Below are 14,579 nucleotides of genomic sequence, written 5' to 3' on the forward strand. Positions count from 1 at the left end.
AAACAGCATTTGAGGGTGTCGCGCTGCAGCAATGTGCTCACGCTGCACACCCCGCATGCTGGGAACTCGAGGTGATTCGATAGTCGATGTTCAGGAATGCGTTAGTAGTCAACGTGCTAAGATTCCGAACTCACCCTATCGCCGATTGGTTTTGGATGTCAGGGATGGCGGGAAAGGCGACATCATGCGGGCAGAACGCTTGGCGCGGGCGTCTTGGGGGGAGTTGAAGTCGATCTCAGCTATCAAAGCTGTGAGGCGCACAAGTGAGTAGGGGGGATGCTAGAGAGCAGGATCGAGGTGGGAGATCCCGGTGAGCAGCATTGGCGGTGGGAGACCACCGCAGATAGTATTGTCACCTCACATGAACGTCGTGAGATGGTGGTGCCAGCGGCTGTGGTGAACTGCCGTTGTGAAGGTGCATTGGGCCCAGGCGAAACGGGTTCATGACACTGTCAAGCCTGTCTCGACTCCTCGCGTGGGTCGTCGTTCGGAGCGGCGTGTGGAGCACGTTTTCTTCGCGACAGTCTTTCCGGCTTCGAGACTCCTTTTGCTCCGCTGACAAGTCGCATACCGTTCCACAGAACCCTGGGCAATGGGTGGCACCCCTGAACTGCTGGCAGGCTGCAAGGTGGCTAACGGCGTTTCTCTACGGCAATTTGGTCGACGACATACCTATCTTTACTGAGGTTGACGCAATGGGAGTGTGTAAGATGGCACGCTTCAACGTAATGTCGAGATCTGGCCGAGGTGACCGGTGAGCAGATAGAGGAGCATGCAGCTGCACACCGGAGAACGTTACCTAAGACCTTGCATGAAAGGGTTGCTGAACACTTGTCCTGCAGTGGTAGTATTTGCCATGGAAAAGGTGTGTACAAATTCGTGGGTGTGGCACGCGTGCCATGACAAACTGGGAATGCCAGCAGTCATGGCAAAGACTCAAAGGCGCGTGTGGAGGAGTACGAAGCAACGTCAGGCATTCGTAGAGTCCCCCCATTTGAATGACCAGTTTAGACTGCTTTTGATGCGAGGCTCTGCAACCTCCGTTTGAAGAGAATTGGTTCTGTATGTAATCGGTTGAGCTGTAGTGGAGAGGGAGTGTAGTAGATCACTCGTCGTCACCCTTCCTTCCTGAGCCGATGAACGTTAATCAAGGACCAATTTCTATTGGCTTCATCCATAGATGCCAATGGATTTTCCGTGGCATCCGTGATTCCCTGGGTCTTCTTTGAGATAGCGTTGATATCGGACAGGAAGTTGTTTGAACACCGTTTGCTCCGGCTTCATCGTGGTCAGAAACAACAGCACGAGGCGATTTCAATCTCTCTGCCACTTGTTGTAAACTTGAGACACCCCGGACTGGGGATACCCAAAGGAGATCAGCGCAGTCTTGAGGGGTCGGCTGGAGCCAGGTCGTTTGCATTCTCGAAGGGATCCATCCCGGATGGCCCATCGACGATCTGAGTGTCCCTCACAGAGATCCGCAGCCCCCAAAACAGAGGAGGGGTGACAACCTGGGACCGGCGGCGCCGTGAAGAGGACCCTACGGTCAAGCAGGAACGCAGGAAACCGCGGGCAGCGAGTATTAAACGCAAACACAGCTTTAGGTGGGGACATTTCTGTTTTTGATAGGGCCAACAGGCTGAGGTGCCGTGGTGCCGCGAATGTGACGGTGTATCTCGAATAGAATGCACCAAGAGGGCCAATTCGTGGCACGATAGGATACAAGCAAGCCACACATGGCTATGTCGCGACGAGGGTGTTCAGTATTGACACTTCGAGAGGAGGTTCCCTCTCCAATTAGCTACTACACCTTTCGACGAGGAGACCAGCTGATGGTGTCTCACCACGATGGCATGGGCTGGGACGGGAAGCCCCAATGCAAGTGCCATCTAGTATGCCCAGCACTTTAGTCCCCGGCGGGACCAACATGCGGCGTCGGCTTGTACTGACTAACCGGCGGAAACGCGGATGTCATTCATCTAAAGTCGAGCGGTGTCAGCTAGACAAACGAGGGTTGCGTGGGTTGTTGCTAATTAAAAGGCCCCCCGTGCTCTGTCATAGGTGGTACTGGATTACGTCGCTCGACAACGGAATTGGAGTGGAGGAATGACCGTTGAAAAACAGTCGTGCTCTAGCTTGTAGTCCTTGTGTCTCCTGTGACGGACTATGTGGACAGTGGCCTCGGCTTCGGCCTTGGAAGGCGGGGGCTGAGAGCTGGAGGACCGAAGATGGGACAGCCGTGTTTGCGAGAATGGCATTTGGCTGGTGGACCCTTGGAGAGATGTCTTTGGAGGGTCCGGATGAGTTGGTGGTAAATAAGCCGCGCCCATCTCGGTATTGATGACCCATGGGCCATGAATGGCATTTTGCGAGAGACAGGCATGTTTGGCTAGCGTGCCGCGCAAGGGAGCAGGAGGAGCAGAGTTTCCCATGTGGCCGTGTCAAACTTTGGGCTGGTGTTTCTGGCGCTCTCCCTTGGTGTTAAGACAAGGTCGTCTTGGGCTGAAGTTTTAAGAAGGGGTGCAGTACGTGTATCACGTCGGAAGTAAAGGCAAAAGAGCAACACTGCAGAGAGGGGACGAAAGCGTTGATTTGTCCGCCGAGTCCGTTGTTGTTACCATTTAGAGGGCGCAAGGGAGATGGATAGCGACACCAGAGATAAGGCAAGGTGGAAAGCAAAACAAAGCTCGAGAGATATGACACGACCGACTCTTTGCCGAGCACGGTGACTGTCTCTCTATCCGTACAAACACCAGAAGGGTTGCGTGTGGGTGTGCGAAAGACCGGGAGTTGAGGGTGGTAGGGCGAGGCAGGCCGTGGGTTTGGAGGGTCTCGATGCATGGTGTAAGTGTTGCTGCGCAGGATTTCTTGCATGGCCGTTGTTGACTTTCGTCTTGTCCTTGGTAATTCGTTTCTTTTCCCGGGTTGTCGTCCTCTTCCTCTTCCTCCTCCTTTTCCTGTCCCCACCCCTCCGCGGGTCTTCGAGCGCTGTCGTCCTCTTCCTCTTCCTCCTCCTTTTCCTGTCCCCACCCCTCCGCGGGTCTTCGGAGCGCCCCGGTTTCTCCGTCTGCCTGATACTTGGGATGCTATGAGGCACATGAGTGACGGACGACGAGTGTCGTGACTCCCAAGGCAGTTGGAAAGAGACCGTGATGGCGATGAGGCGAAGAAACAAAGAAACAAAAGGTAGCCGTAAAGGCAGCTCCATGCTGATAATACTGAGTGAGAATGGAATCTTGAAGCAAGAAGCCTGGGACTGACCACAACAACTCTGCCCTGTTTGCTGGACCGTTGTTGATTTGTTTCCAGCGGACAAAACCTCCGAGTGGTCCCCCAAGTGGCGGCCACTCCACTAGCCCAGCGAAGCCGAAGCGTGATGCAATGGCCAGGGCTCAGGCCAGGGCCAGTGTCCCGATTCCCGTCTCGTCCAATGTGTGACTTGAGGTGGTGCGGTGGTGCGGTGGTGAGGTGGTGAGGTGGTGGCCTTCTCCGTCCTCTCTCTTGTCCCGTCTTTCCTACCTGCTGTACGTACCCCGTGCCTGTGAATACACAGTACCTCACTTAGGTACCTTACCTGCCCAGTCAACCTGTAACTACGTGCCTACCTAGGTACCTTACCTTAGGTACCTAGCGTCAAGTGAGGGCAAGTAGGCACGGCAGGCGGGCGCCTTCTTGGATCCTCCTCTGCTCCTGCCCCTTCCCTCCCCTTTCCTTCCACCTTTTCTGCCTTCCCTTCCCCTCCGCTTCCCCCCCCCCCCCCAAAAAAAAAAGCCCCAAAAAGTCACACCCGACTCCCCGACTCTCGCTCGTGTTTTAGCTACCGAGCTAACTGATTATGGCCCTAGGCTGCATTGAGTAGAAGTACGCAGCGTCGCATACAGATTTGGCGTGTTATGCATGTACATCTACTGGGTCGAATCCAGGGCATACTCGTTTGATTGGCCAGACGGTCCCTTATCCCCGCTTTATCCTCCCACCCTGACCACTGAATGCTTCTCAAGACCCATAATAAGGACGCGACCACTGAGCACCTCTTGCCCTGCTTGCTTCAAGGCGTGGATAGTGCTGGCTCGGTTTGACTGGGCTCTTGCCGACCTGATTGAGACTGACCTGGAGAGTTTCTCCTCTGTACCTTCCATCCACGTACCTTAGCTGAGGGCTGCTAAGTGCTAAACGCAAAAAGGCCAACGCAAAGACGGTAATGAGTGACTGACACCATCATCACAAAGGGCCACCCTGCGGCGTGAACTTTTGCCTGTGCCGTTCCCTGGGATCTTTTTTTTTCTTCCTCCCAGAATTTTCTTTTGGTGTTTTGTTTGACGACGACACACAAGGTCCAGTACGGCCAACGACCTTTGCGAGCTCTGGCCCTGACTGCAACGCCTATCGTCGCGTTCACCTTCGCGTCTCTCCTCGTCGACTCATTCCGTCCTCGCCCGTCTTTCGAATAGACAACGAAGAAACCTTGGTCGGTCCGCCACTGGCATTCGATCACCTTCACTTCCGCCCACGTCGAGCCCACCCCTTCCGATTCCCAAGCTCCTTTCCTGGAGTCTCCGACCGCTCGTCGCCAACAATACCTTCACTTCTCTTCCACGCCTCCGCACCAGAGTGGGCAGTGTCTTGTGTCCAACACTAGAGCTCCCATCGCTACTTTGTGCCTTGGATCCTTTCGCTTCGATTCCCGTCATGTCTCGTGGTCTGGCTTGCCTTTAGTCTTGGCCCTTTGCCAGACAACCTGGCTCTTACTCGGTCTTTTGAGTTGAACCAATTCGCGACTTGCAACCGCCACGACATCTTTACGCCCTACCTCGAACACACACTCTCCAGACAGTCCTCGCTTGCCGAGACGATTCAAAACGGCCAATGGTATCGAAACAATCCGGGATCTCACCCGCTTCTCTCTCACAATGGAACCACCGCAACTCAACATGCTGGCGCCACCGGCCGTGACCTCTCTCCGGGCACAGGCCGGCGTCATGGAACGATCTTTGAGCGAAGATATCCGAGAGGAACGAGAAGAACTACGTGAAGCTGCCGAGCAGACTCTCAATGTCATTCTCGACCTCAACCTCGACGGCACTATTCGATGGGTCAGTCCGTCATGGACCGATGTGATAGGTACTCTGCCCGAATCGGTCAAGGGAACTGCGATGGCCGACCTGATCGTTAGCGAGAACAAGACGGCATTCGCGGATACCGTAGAGTGCATGAAGAAGGACGACTCGCGGAGCCACAGAGTACGCTTCGCCGTCACAATGGGTCCACTATCCAGGTTGCTACCCATTGAAGGCCTTCAAGACCAGGAGCCCAACGAGGCCGACGCAGGGATTCCCGAGGCCATTGATCTGGAAGCCCAGGGCATCATGGTTTACGACGGTGTCTCGGGAGGAGAGAGCCATGTAAGTATCCATACTGCCTTTACCAGCCTGACTTTTTTGTTAACAAGGCGCCTGCTAGACTATGTGGATGATCCGACCCTATATTGCACCCAGGGAGATCAAGATTGACCTCCCTGCTGTGATTGTCGACTCTCTTGGATCTGGTGCTGAAGTCCTCGCGAGCTATCTCACACAGCTAGCCGAGTCTGGCGTCGATGACCCCGAAAACCACCCGCCGCCCTTGCCCGTGCTGTGCCGTATTTGCGAGCGACAAATTTCTCCCTGGTGGTTCGAAAAACACACCGACTTATGTCTGCAGGAGCATCGGGCAGAGATGGATGTGCAGATGGCGCAGGACAGTTTGACGGACCACCGACACTCCATTGTGAAAGTTCTCGATGCTCTCGAGGCGAGAAAGAGCCGGCCACTCACAGGCGACCAACTTTCTGGCCCTGCTGCTGAGTACAAGGGCCTGCCAATCGGTCCTCCTCTATCAGCCTCGTCATCCCCCGGGAGTTCTGTTTCGCAATCGAGAGAGAGATCAGGTGGGTTCGGTCATTCCAGAGCTCGATCTTTTGCCATCAGACGTCCTCAAGCAAGGATCGTAGAGTTGCTCCTGGACCTCTGCGATACCGCCATTGAAGTCAGCACTCCAGCGGTGAAGGAGGCTTCGTCGCAAAACCCCGGTGAGATCAGGACGCAATCTCCTCAGTCCGAGTCCCGCATCTCACAAGTCATGCAATGGCAATCTCCCAGCACCAACACTCTGGAGCAGGAGCAGGGCCTGGCTCTGCTCTGCGCCGACACTGAAAAGGCCGCGAAAACCAAGGTTGAAGCCGTCTTCAGACACCGGAAAATCATCGAGTATGCGGAGCGCATTAGGATTGAATTCGCTGTCATCGTCCAGGACTGCATAGATGAAGCAATGCGGAAAGCAGCTCGAATCGCAGCTGGTCGGCTGAGCGATTCGACTGAAGACGAGGAAGAGGAACAAGCTACACCGGCGCAGGAGGAGCTCTTCTTCCAAGGATCATTTGAAAATCCTTCGGCCCTCGCGGCTGCTCTGCAAAACGTCAGCCTTAATGACAACACCGACAGGCCAAGACCTACCTCCTTTGTGGAATCTGCGCGCTCAAGCAGCCCTAGAGAGTGTCCGACGCCAAGATCGAATTTGGGTGGTCTGAACCCAACTGCACCTGCCCGCGAGTCCCGGCGAGAGTCGTTGCTTTTCGAGAGTGACGCTGGAGACAGCGATGGGAGCATTCGCTCTTCTTCTGTGACTTCTCGACAGCCACCGCGCACCGACTCTCCGATATCTGAGTTTGGCGATCTTCGTCGTGCAGCTAGCTCGAGACAGCATCATCGCAGAAGCATCATTCTGCCCGGTACGTCTTCACCTCGACGACAAGAATCACCTTCGCGTATGAATCAACCGTCGTCCCCTCTACGAATCATCAAGCCGCGCAATTTCCCGTTTCCACAAGATGGCATTACATCACCAGAAGCATCACCCTTGCTACCCGGGAGTGATTTCAGCTCTCCAGCTCATTTGCCAGCGAACCACCACCGGCGACAGTCCTCAGCAGCCATGTCCGAATTTGTCATGAAAGGTCCACCATCTCCTAGGATGGCTGCCCACCAGCCTCCTCCTCAGGCAAGGCCGGCGCCTCCTTCCATCAAAGATTTCGAGATCATCAAGCCAATCAGCAAAGGCGCTTTTGGCAGTGTCTACTTGTCCAAGAAGAAGTCAACTGGAGAATACTTCGCTATCAAAGTGTTGAAGAAGGCAGACATGGTTGCCAAGAATCAAGTGGGCAACGTCAAGGCTGAACGCGCCATCATGATGTGGCAAGGCACCAGCGAATTCGTCGCTAAGCTCTACTGGACCTTTTCCAGCAAAGATTACCTCTATCTCGTGATGGAGTATCTCAACGGTGGCGACTGTGCGTCTCTGATCAAGGTTCTGGGTGGTCTTCCAGAAGACTGGGTGAAGAAGTATCTGGGTGAGGTGGTTCTTGGCGTGGAACACCTGCATAGTCGGAGCATCATTCACCGCGATCTCAAGCCAGACAATTTGCTCATCGACCAAAAGGGTCACTTGAAACTCACAGATTTCGGTCTATCACGCATGGGGTTAGTTGGGCGACAGAAGCGAGCGCTGGACAACCAGAATTCCGATCCCACGCCCGATCTCCTCAAGCAGGGGCCATTTGCCCGCTCAGCCTCTCTGGCATCGTCTCGGTCAACCTCGCTTGACCTCCATGGTCATACTCACTCACCTAGCATGACGCCGCAGATGACACCTGACACTGGCTCCAGCGGGGGTCAACCCTCATACTTCGCCTTAGGAGGCCCTGAGGCCCGACGAGTCTCCAGCCACCGTAGCGATAGCGGTGGCAGCGAAAGTCTTGCTCGCATGCTCAACAGCTTTTCCTTGACTGATCAAGAGCATAATGTTCCGGCCCAAAACGCGCAGCCGACGCAGGATGATGCGAGTGAAAGCACTGGACAACCGTCGCCAGACATGGCGGCACTCCACCACACCAGCACTCAGTCCAGCATTGACTATCTGGGAAAGAATACTCCGCCTCAGTCTACGATGATGCCTCCGCCAATGGCCCTATTCGATCCCGAAGACACCAACCGCCGTTTTGTGGGGACACCCGACTACCTCGCCCCTGAGACTATCAACGGTGAAAAGCAAGACGAGACCAGTGATTGGTGGTCTGTTGGCTGCATCATGTTTGAATTCCTTTACGGATTTCCGCCATTCCATGCCGACGAAGCCGAGCAAGTCTTCGAGAATATCCTCGCACGCAAGATTCAGTGGCCGGATGAGAACGAATGCGAACCAATCTCAGATGAGGCGAAAGATCTGATCAACAAACTGCTCTGTATGGAGCCCCAGTCACGCCTTGGAGCCAATCGAGAGGATAAGTTCCCTTGCGGTGGAGACGAGATTCGCAGCCACTCTTGGTTTGAGGGCGTCAACTGGGACACTTTGTTGGAGGATGAGGCTCAGTTCGTTCCCCAGCTCGAGCACCCCGAAGATACCGAATACTTCGACGCTCGTGGCGCTGTATTGCAGTCTTTTGCCGAAGAGATGGAGGATCAGCTCTCGCCGCCGGTCTCTGGCGCAGGCTCTGACTACCATGACCGGCCGCATGACGCCTTATCCAGGGTCCGGTCTCAAGTCAACTCGATCAAACGCAACTTGATGCCTCTCCACATTCCTCCACACGTTCGGGACTTGAAGAGTAGACGGCTTAGTGAGCCTGTAGTTGCCGATGACTTTGGCAGCTTCGCCTTCAAGAATCTTCCTGTGCTCGAGAAGGCCAACAAGGACGTCATTCAGAAACTTAGAGCAGAGGCATTGGCATCTCAAAACAAACCTACCGTCGTGAGTCCAGGCGGCAGTGTTACTTCGCCTGGCCCAGCTCTCGAGGGCAGTCCGGTACTTGCCAATCCTATCCAAAGAACAATTTCCAACGCGAAGAACCGACCTCAATCACCGTCCGGCCTCAGTCATGCGGCCTCGTCTCCGAGCAGGGCATCTCAGCCATCGTCGCCACTACTAGTCTCGTTCGTCGCAGGCCAAGGCAGCGAAGGTCGGCGCAAGGCCTCCAGCAACTCTTCCAGCCTTTCACAGCAGTCGAGCGCTCATCAGCCCACGTCTCTCGACATTCCTCGAGTGCCACCGAGCCTGCAGAAGGCAGCAACAAGTGTAGCCGCATCCCCCGTCAAGGGTCGTGGGGCCGCACCTCCACCACCGCTGGCCCTCTCGCCGCAGAAGATCGTGTCAACGCCCAGACAGGCCTCAAGCAGCCGATCGAGATCTTTGACTGTTGGCTCGCAATCCCAAGAGGGGAGCCCCATTACCTCTGACGTTCTATCACACCACCGCAATCGTCGCAGCCAGGTCTTCGACATGTCACCTTCGTCGTCCGACAATGAAGGCGAAAAGCACAACGCACTTCTCCGAGTGCAGCGTCGCCGCCAGAGTTCCCGTCGCCTTTCTCAAATCGCATTTGATGGGGGCCCAATGTTCCGCCCACTGGATGTCTTAATCTGCGAGGATCATCCGGTCTCTCGCATGGTCATGGAAAAGCTCCTGGAGAAGTTGCGCTGCCGTACCATTTCGGTATCGAATGGATCAGAAGCCGTCAGATACGCCATGAGCGAGATCAAGTTCGATATCATCTTCTTGGAGTATAGGTTGCCTCAGATAAATGGCGCTGATGTGGCCCGCATGATTCGGGAGACTAAGAACACGAACTCGCATACGCCCATCGTCGCAATTACGGCCTATCTCAAAGAGTTGCAGGCTCCGCATTACTTTGATTCACTGATTGAGAAGCCTATTTCGAGTTCTAAGCTCACAGAAGTGCTCAAGAATCTTTGTCAGTGGAAGCCGGAATCGCCTGGCGTCAACTTCTCGATGTCACTTGGACACTCTCACCCTGTGCCCTCTGGCCTTCGTCAAACCAGCTCTCGAACAGACGATAGCCCGACATCAAGTTCATCGCTGTACGCTGGACGACCAGGTAGCAGCCTCATCACTTCGCGTGAGGACTCCATCAGTTCTAGTCTCTTCGGCGACTCCGAGTCAGTGTCGACAGATGACGTGCCAGTGGTGATCAGCAGAAAGGCTACTGGCGACTGGGACGAAGGTGGCCTGGGCATCAGCCAGGATGAAGTTATTCAACCTGTCAAATCACCAAAGTCACTGCCACAGCTCCCACAACTGGTGACGCAGCAGTCTGCTCCGGGTCAGCTGGAGCACACTCGACGATCGGCACCGCCGCCTTCGGTAGAGAAGCTGAAAGCCCGGAAAGAGCACATGGAGAAACGCCTTGCCGAGGGTACAGATTCGGCTGACGATGAAGATGAAGAGCTTGGCTCCGGCCGTGACAAGCTATTCCGAGGCAAACCCTTACTACCGAGCTCTAAGCTAGGAATCGAGATGATGAGGGCCGATAGCCACGACAGTATCACTTTTGGGTCAGAGAGTACGCCGGAGCCTGTCACACAAGTTGTGACACCTTCCAAGGAAATCGACATGCCTTCGTACGAGACTTTGCGGGCAGCAGTCACGCGTACACCCCCGGATAGTGGCATAAGCTCAGAAGACAAGACACCCGGCCCCGGCGTTGACGAGACGCCAAAGCCGCTTCCGACAAACAGAGAGAACACAGACGAAGAGCCAACGCCAAGATCTTTGGTGGATCGATCTGCGGCACCGGAGAACTAGAGCACAGGAGCGCTCGCATACCTCGCTAAAAGGATGCGGAGACATTCACCAGCCGACAAAGCGAGTTATGTTCAAGGCCGTCTCCAGCAGATATGAAACTTTTTTCTTTTTCTTTTTGTTCAGTTGTTTACCCGACAGCGAGGCGTTTAACGGGGACAACAGCAACACGCAGACTGCATCATTTCCTTGAGTTGATGGGGCTGGGAAGGATCATGGCGTTTATGGTTTTGTTTTCGCAGGTTCAGCCCGAAGGTCTCCTGAGGGAGGATGCGGGATTGAAGGACTGGGAGGTCTTCTATTCCACTACATGTTTTTGCATTCGTGTGCAGGGCGGATGAGAGGATGCCGCACTGCCCTGCATCCCAACTTTCATTCTTCTGCACAGATTTCTTTGGGCAACTCGCTCAAGACCACACACCACTCCCGACATTGTTTCCTCTTTTTCCTTTCTATATTGTTCTGTGTCTACACGATTTAGGCTTTCTCCTATAAACTGCATCTGGTTAACGAGAAGGGATGGACGGGGTCCAGATTTCGGACGCGGCGGGGTTCTGTGACAGAAACTTGGCCTTTGCTAGACACGAGAAGAACAAACCGGGCAGACATGCTCGTCAATTGCTTATCGATCTAGCATACTTAGCGCCGAGGGGAAGACTCTTGTTTCTCTCTTCTTTTTGCGTCATGGTTTTTGCATTCGGGTCTGACGCAGTGCCGCCAAAAATAGGGGGGAGTCACGGCTGAATCAAAACAAAAGCCTCTTTAAAAAAACAAAACAAGACTGAATACAAGTATCATCAAACTGCAATGACGTTGATGGCTACGGCCACGCTTCCGCTCTTACCTAGATTTTAACGTTCAGTGTATTACTCGTGTGTATGCAACTTTCTGTCTGTTCTAGGGGTGACAAAATAAGGTATGATAATGGCCATCCAAAGACACGATCCAAGGAGGCAACTTACGTGCTTTACCTACCTGAGCTACATCATCTCGTTTTCTTTTATCGGCATACTTTTCATGAGATGACTTGAACAGTGGCAAGGCGTGGCTGAGCACGTCACGGATGAGGAGGGGGAGGGAGCTCTCGGAGTCTTGGCGGTCGAAGCGATGACGGATTTCACAACTTTTCTTGGGATTCTTGGAGAGACAGAGGACCAAGCTTTTGTGACCTTTGAGACCGTTGGAGAGTGGCAAGGTCTCTTTTTGGCTCGTCTGATGATAGTCAAAGTGAGGCAATCATAGGGTCGATAAGGTGCCTCTGAGAAGCGAAGGTCCGGTCCGTCATGTGGCGGCGGCGACGATCTTACTTGGTTTCATGATTATGACAGCTGGTAGAAGGTAGAGCACACGCACATGTATACGATGAGGCTGTGTTGAGTTGGATATTGGGATGGGAATTTATGCTATTGGACTTGATGTTCTCCTTTCTCCGTGGAGATTGTTTGGGCAGTCTATAATAGGAAGACGCCACGCTACGAAGTCTAGCTCACTTGCGAAAGAGAGTAGAATAGGCCTTCCCCCCTCTTTTGAATACAAGCTCACGGTCTCCAGGATGAGGGGGTAATACCTGAACCGGGGACGATTCGCCGGGCGGACGAAGAGCATGCGGAGGTGATTATGATTTTTAAGGTGTTCGGGCCAGAGGATTGAGTTTACCGGCGCACTAGATTGGCAGACGTTAATACATGCATGGTGAGTTGGAGGAGGACTACACTAAGCTTCCTATACAGTACTTAGTCTAGAGGGCGAGCGAGGAAAGCAAAGAGGGAGGGTGTATAGTAGCGAATGCAGAGGTAGAGTCAAAACTAGAATGTGGAATCCGGGGGAAGAAGGGATTGATGGTGTCGTCGGCGATGCGGTGGTGAGCAGTCGGTTCATGCCATCATTGGCTCAAAGTACTGTGTTTGATTTCATCTTAAGTGTGCTTGCTTTAACAGCAAAAGTCTTGTCCTATATCATTCTGATGAAATGCTACTATTTAGAGTTTATGGTGCATGTTTTGAGATGCTTGTAGATTTTCATCCGCTCCTTGATATTTATATCTACTTTTTGGGGGGATGTTCTGTGTTACTGAGTTGAGAGGCTAAGGTCTTTGATATGGTCCTTGCCAGCGTAGGAGTGAGCACGAAAGAGCATGAGACGAGAGTATGAAGAATTGAGTAAGACCTGGAGAGAAGAAGTGAGGAAATGAGGGAGTGAGAGCGAGAATGAGAGTGAGGAAGGGAGAGTGAGACGAAGAGTGCAAAGAAGCTTTGCCAATGTACGTGGCGGCCGAGGCTTGTGTGAAAATCGTGTGGACTTGGCACTTGGCGCTTGGCGGTGCGACGTTGACGACGACAGCTGCGGTGCGAGGGACGAGGGGAGACGACGTTGCGACTGAGGGAAAAAGAGGAAAACGGGCACGCGAGCACTTTCTCGATGGCGGCTAGCACAGGCTGCAAAGGAAAATTGCCAAAAGGCTTGGCGATGGCTCGGCATGCGGGAAGGACCAAGGGTTAGTGTGGAAGATTCCTCGCATAGCTAGTTAATTTGCCGTACGATGGATGATTTTTTTTTCAACTTTTCGTCGTCGTGTTTTCGAGGTTCGTCAACGCCGTCAACGCAAGCCCCTTCATGCAGCCACAACGTGCATGGGAGGAGACTAGGCCATGCCGGAAGTGCGGGTTTGCTGGGAGTCAATAGATCTGGCACGTTTTCGTTTTAGGGGCGGTGATTGGCTGGATCTGGATGAGTTTTGTTTCGGCGGTTCTTGTACTTCCTTTAAGCTCGTCCATGGGCGGCAGGCGGGCGAAAGGTGGCATGCCACGAGTGGAGCCTCACCTCAGTCGAGAAAGAAAAAAAAAAAGGTGCCGTGTGTGGGTAGCAGCGGGGTTATTTTATGGGGAGGACGAGGAGGAATGCTGGCGAGAGATTGGTCCGACGATCCATCCGTCACCTTCTTTTCGGTCGCTTGTTGGTCACTTGTATCTTTTTTTTTCCTTCTTGACAGGAAGGCACGCGGAAGGGGAAGGGGAGGGGAGGAGCGGCCAGACCAAACCAGCAGCGGCGGAGGACTGGAGTCTGCAGCATCGTGCTCCTTCTCCTCCTTCCCCTCCGCTCGCCTTGCTGCAGGTTGGGGACATGGGGGTGTTGCTCTTTCTGCAGCCGCAATTGGCGGGGCGAGTCAGCAGGACATGGAACGCCTGAGCTCTTCTGCTCAACGACAACGACTGCGACTGACTGCACGCGGTTGACCTCGGCCGGGAGAGGGAGACGACGATAGCTTACGGAGAATCATTGTTTGGGAGAGATTGGGGGAAGGGGGGATCAGCCAGGTCGAGAAGCACAAGGCGGGGGATCCAGGCATGGCAGAGATGGGAGGTTTCTGAAAGAGTCTCGGTGGAAGGGGACTGCCTGTCTTGCATGTGTTGAACCATGGAGACAGATTGTGCCTCGTGGGATTTGGAGTTTGAGAGTTGAAGCTTGAGCTCTATTGTACACATTTACCATTACACAACTGCCTTACACTGCCTTCACACCATTCTGGAGTTGAGGCGGAAATGGCGAATGATGGCCAGTGCTTGAAAGTAACATAAAAATAAAAAGACTGCCCTTCAATGTCTGACTTTTATTCTGTCTGTGACGGCCACAGTTGCAGTTCAGAGTATTTTGGATTCCTTCCCCCCGCGTGCCCTCGCACATCATCCACAACACATGGTTCGATTTTGGCCGAATTGGCAACGGGAACTGTCAAAGCTGATGGCTGCCAAGATGTGTACAAAGGTACCTTCCTCTCATTAGGTAGTATTATGGTAGGTAACCGTAGTCCGTACCTACGGAGCAAGTACATATCGGGTGAGGTGTCGTGTGAGAGAGAGCATCGGCGGTGGCAGGCTGGATCTCGGAGCGGTGGACAAGGGCAAGGTAAGGTAAGTAGGCGAGGCAGGATCTTCGGGAGCGACAACCTGGAA

At 53.8% G+C, this 14,579-nt stretch overlaps 1 protein-coding gene across 1 annotated transcript; it reads left to right on the top strand.

Annotated features, from left to right (window-relative positions):
* The first annotated feature begins 3,970 nt into the window (after positions 1 to 3,970).
* HER10_EVM0007264 (uncharacterized protein) lies at positions 3,971 to 11,435 on the top strand. The gene is made up of 2 exons (XM_035476823.1): positions 3,971 to 5,402; positions 5,461 to 11,435. The coding sequence occupies exons 1-2, from the start codon at positions 4,911 to 4,913 to the stop codon at positions 10,630 to 10,632; spliced, it is 5,664 nt and encodes a 1,887-aa protein (XP_035330774.1). The 5' UTR covers positions 3,971 to 4,910; the 3' UTR covers positions 10,633 to 11,435.
* The last annotated feature ends 3,144 nt before the right edge of the window (positions 11,436 to 14,579 follow it).

Source organism: Colletotrichum scovillei (assembly GCF_011075155.1).
Source record: "Colletotrichum scovillei strain TJNH1 chromosome Unknown Contig00008, whole genome shotgun sequence".
Classification (NCBI taxonomy): domain Eukaryota; kingdom Fungi; phylum Ascomycota; class Sordariomycetes; order Glomerellales; family Glomerellaceae; genus Colletotrichum; species Colletotrichum scovillei.

What these genes read in the sequence shown, in the direction of transcription:
- HER10_EVM0007264 (XM_035476823.1), top strand. Translation starts at nt 4,911, where the DNA reads ATGGAACCACCGCAACTCAACATGCTGGCGCCACCGGCCGTGACCTCT. An exon ending in TCTCGGGAGGAGAGAGCCAT is followed by an intron (nt 5,403 to 5,460) that starts GTAAGTATCCAT and finishes GGCGCCTGCTAG; the next exon opens with ACTATGTGGATGATCCGACC.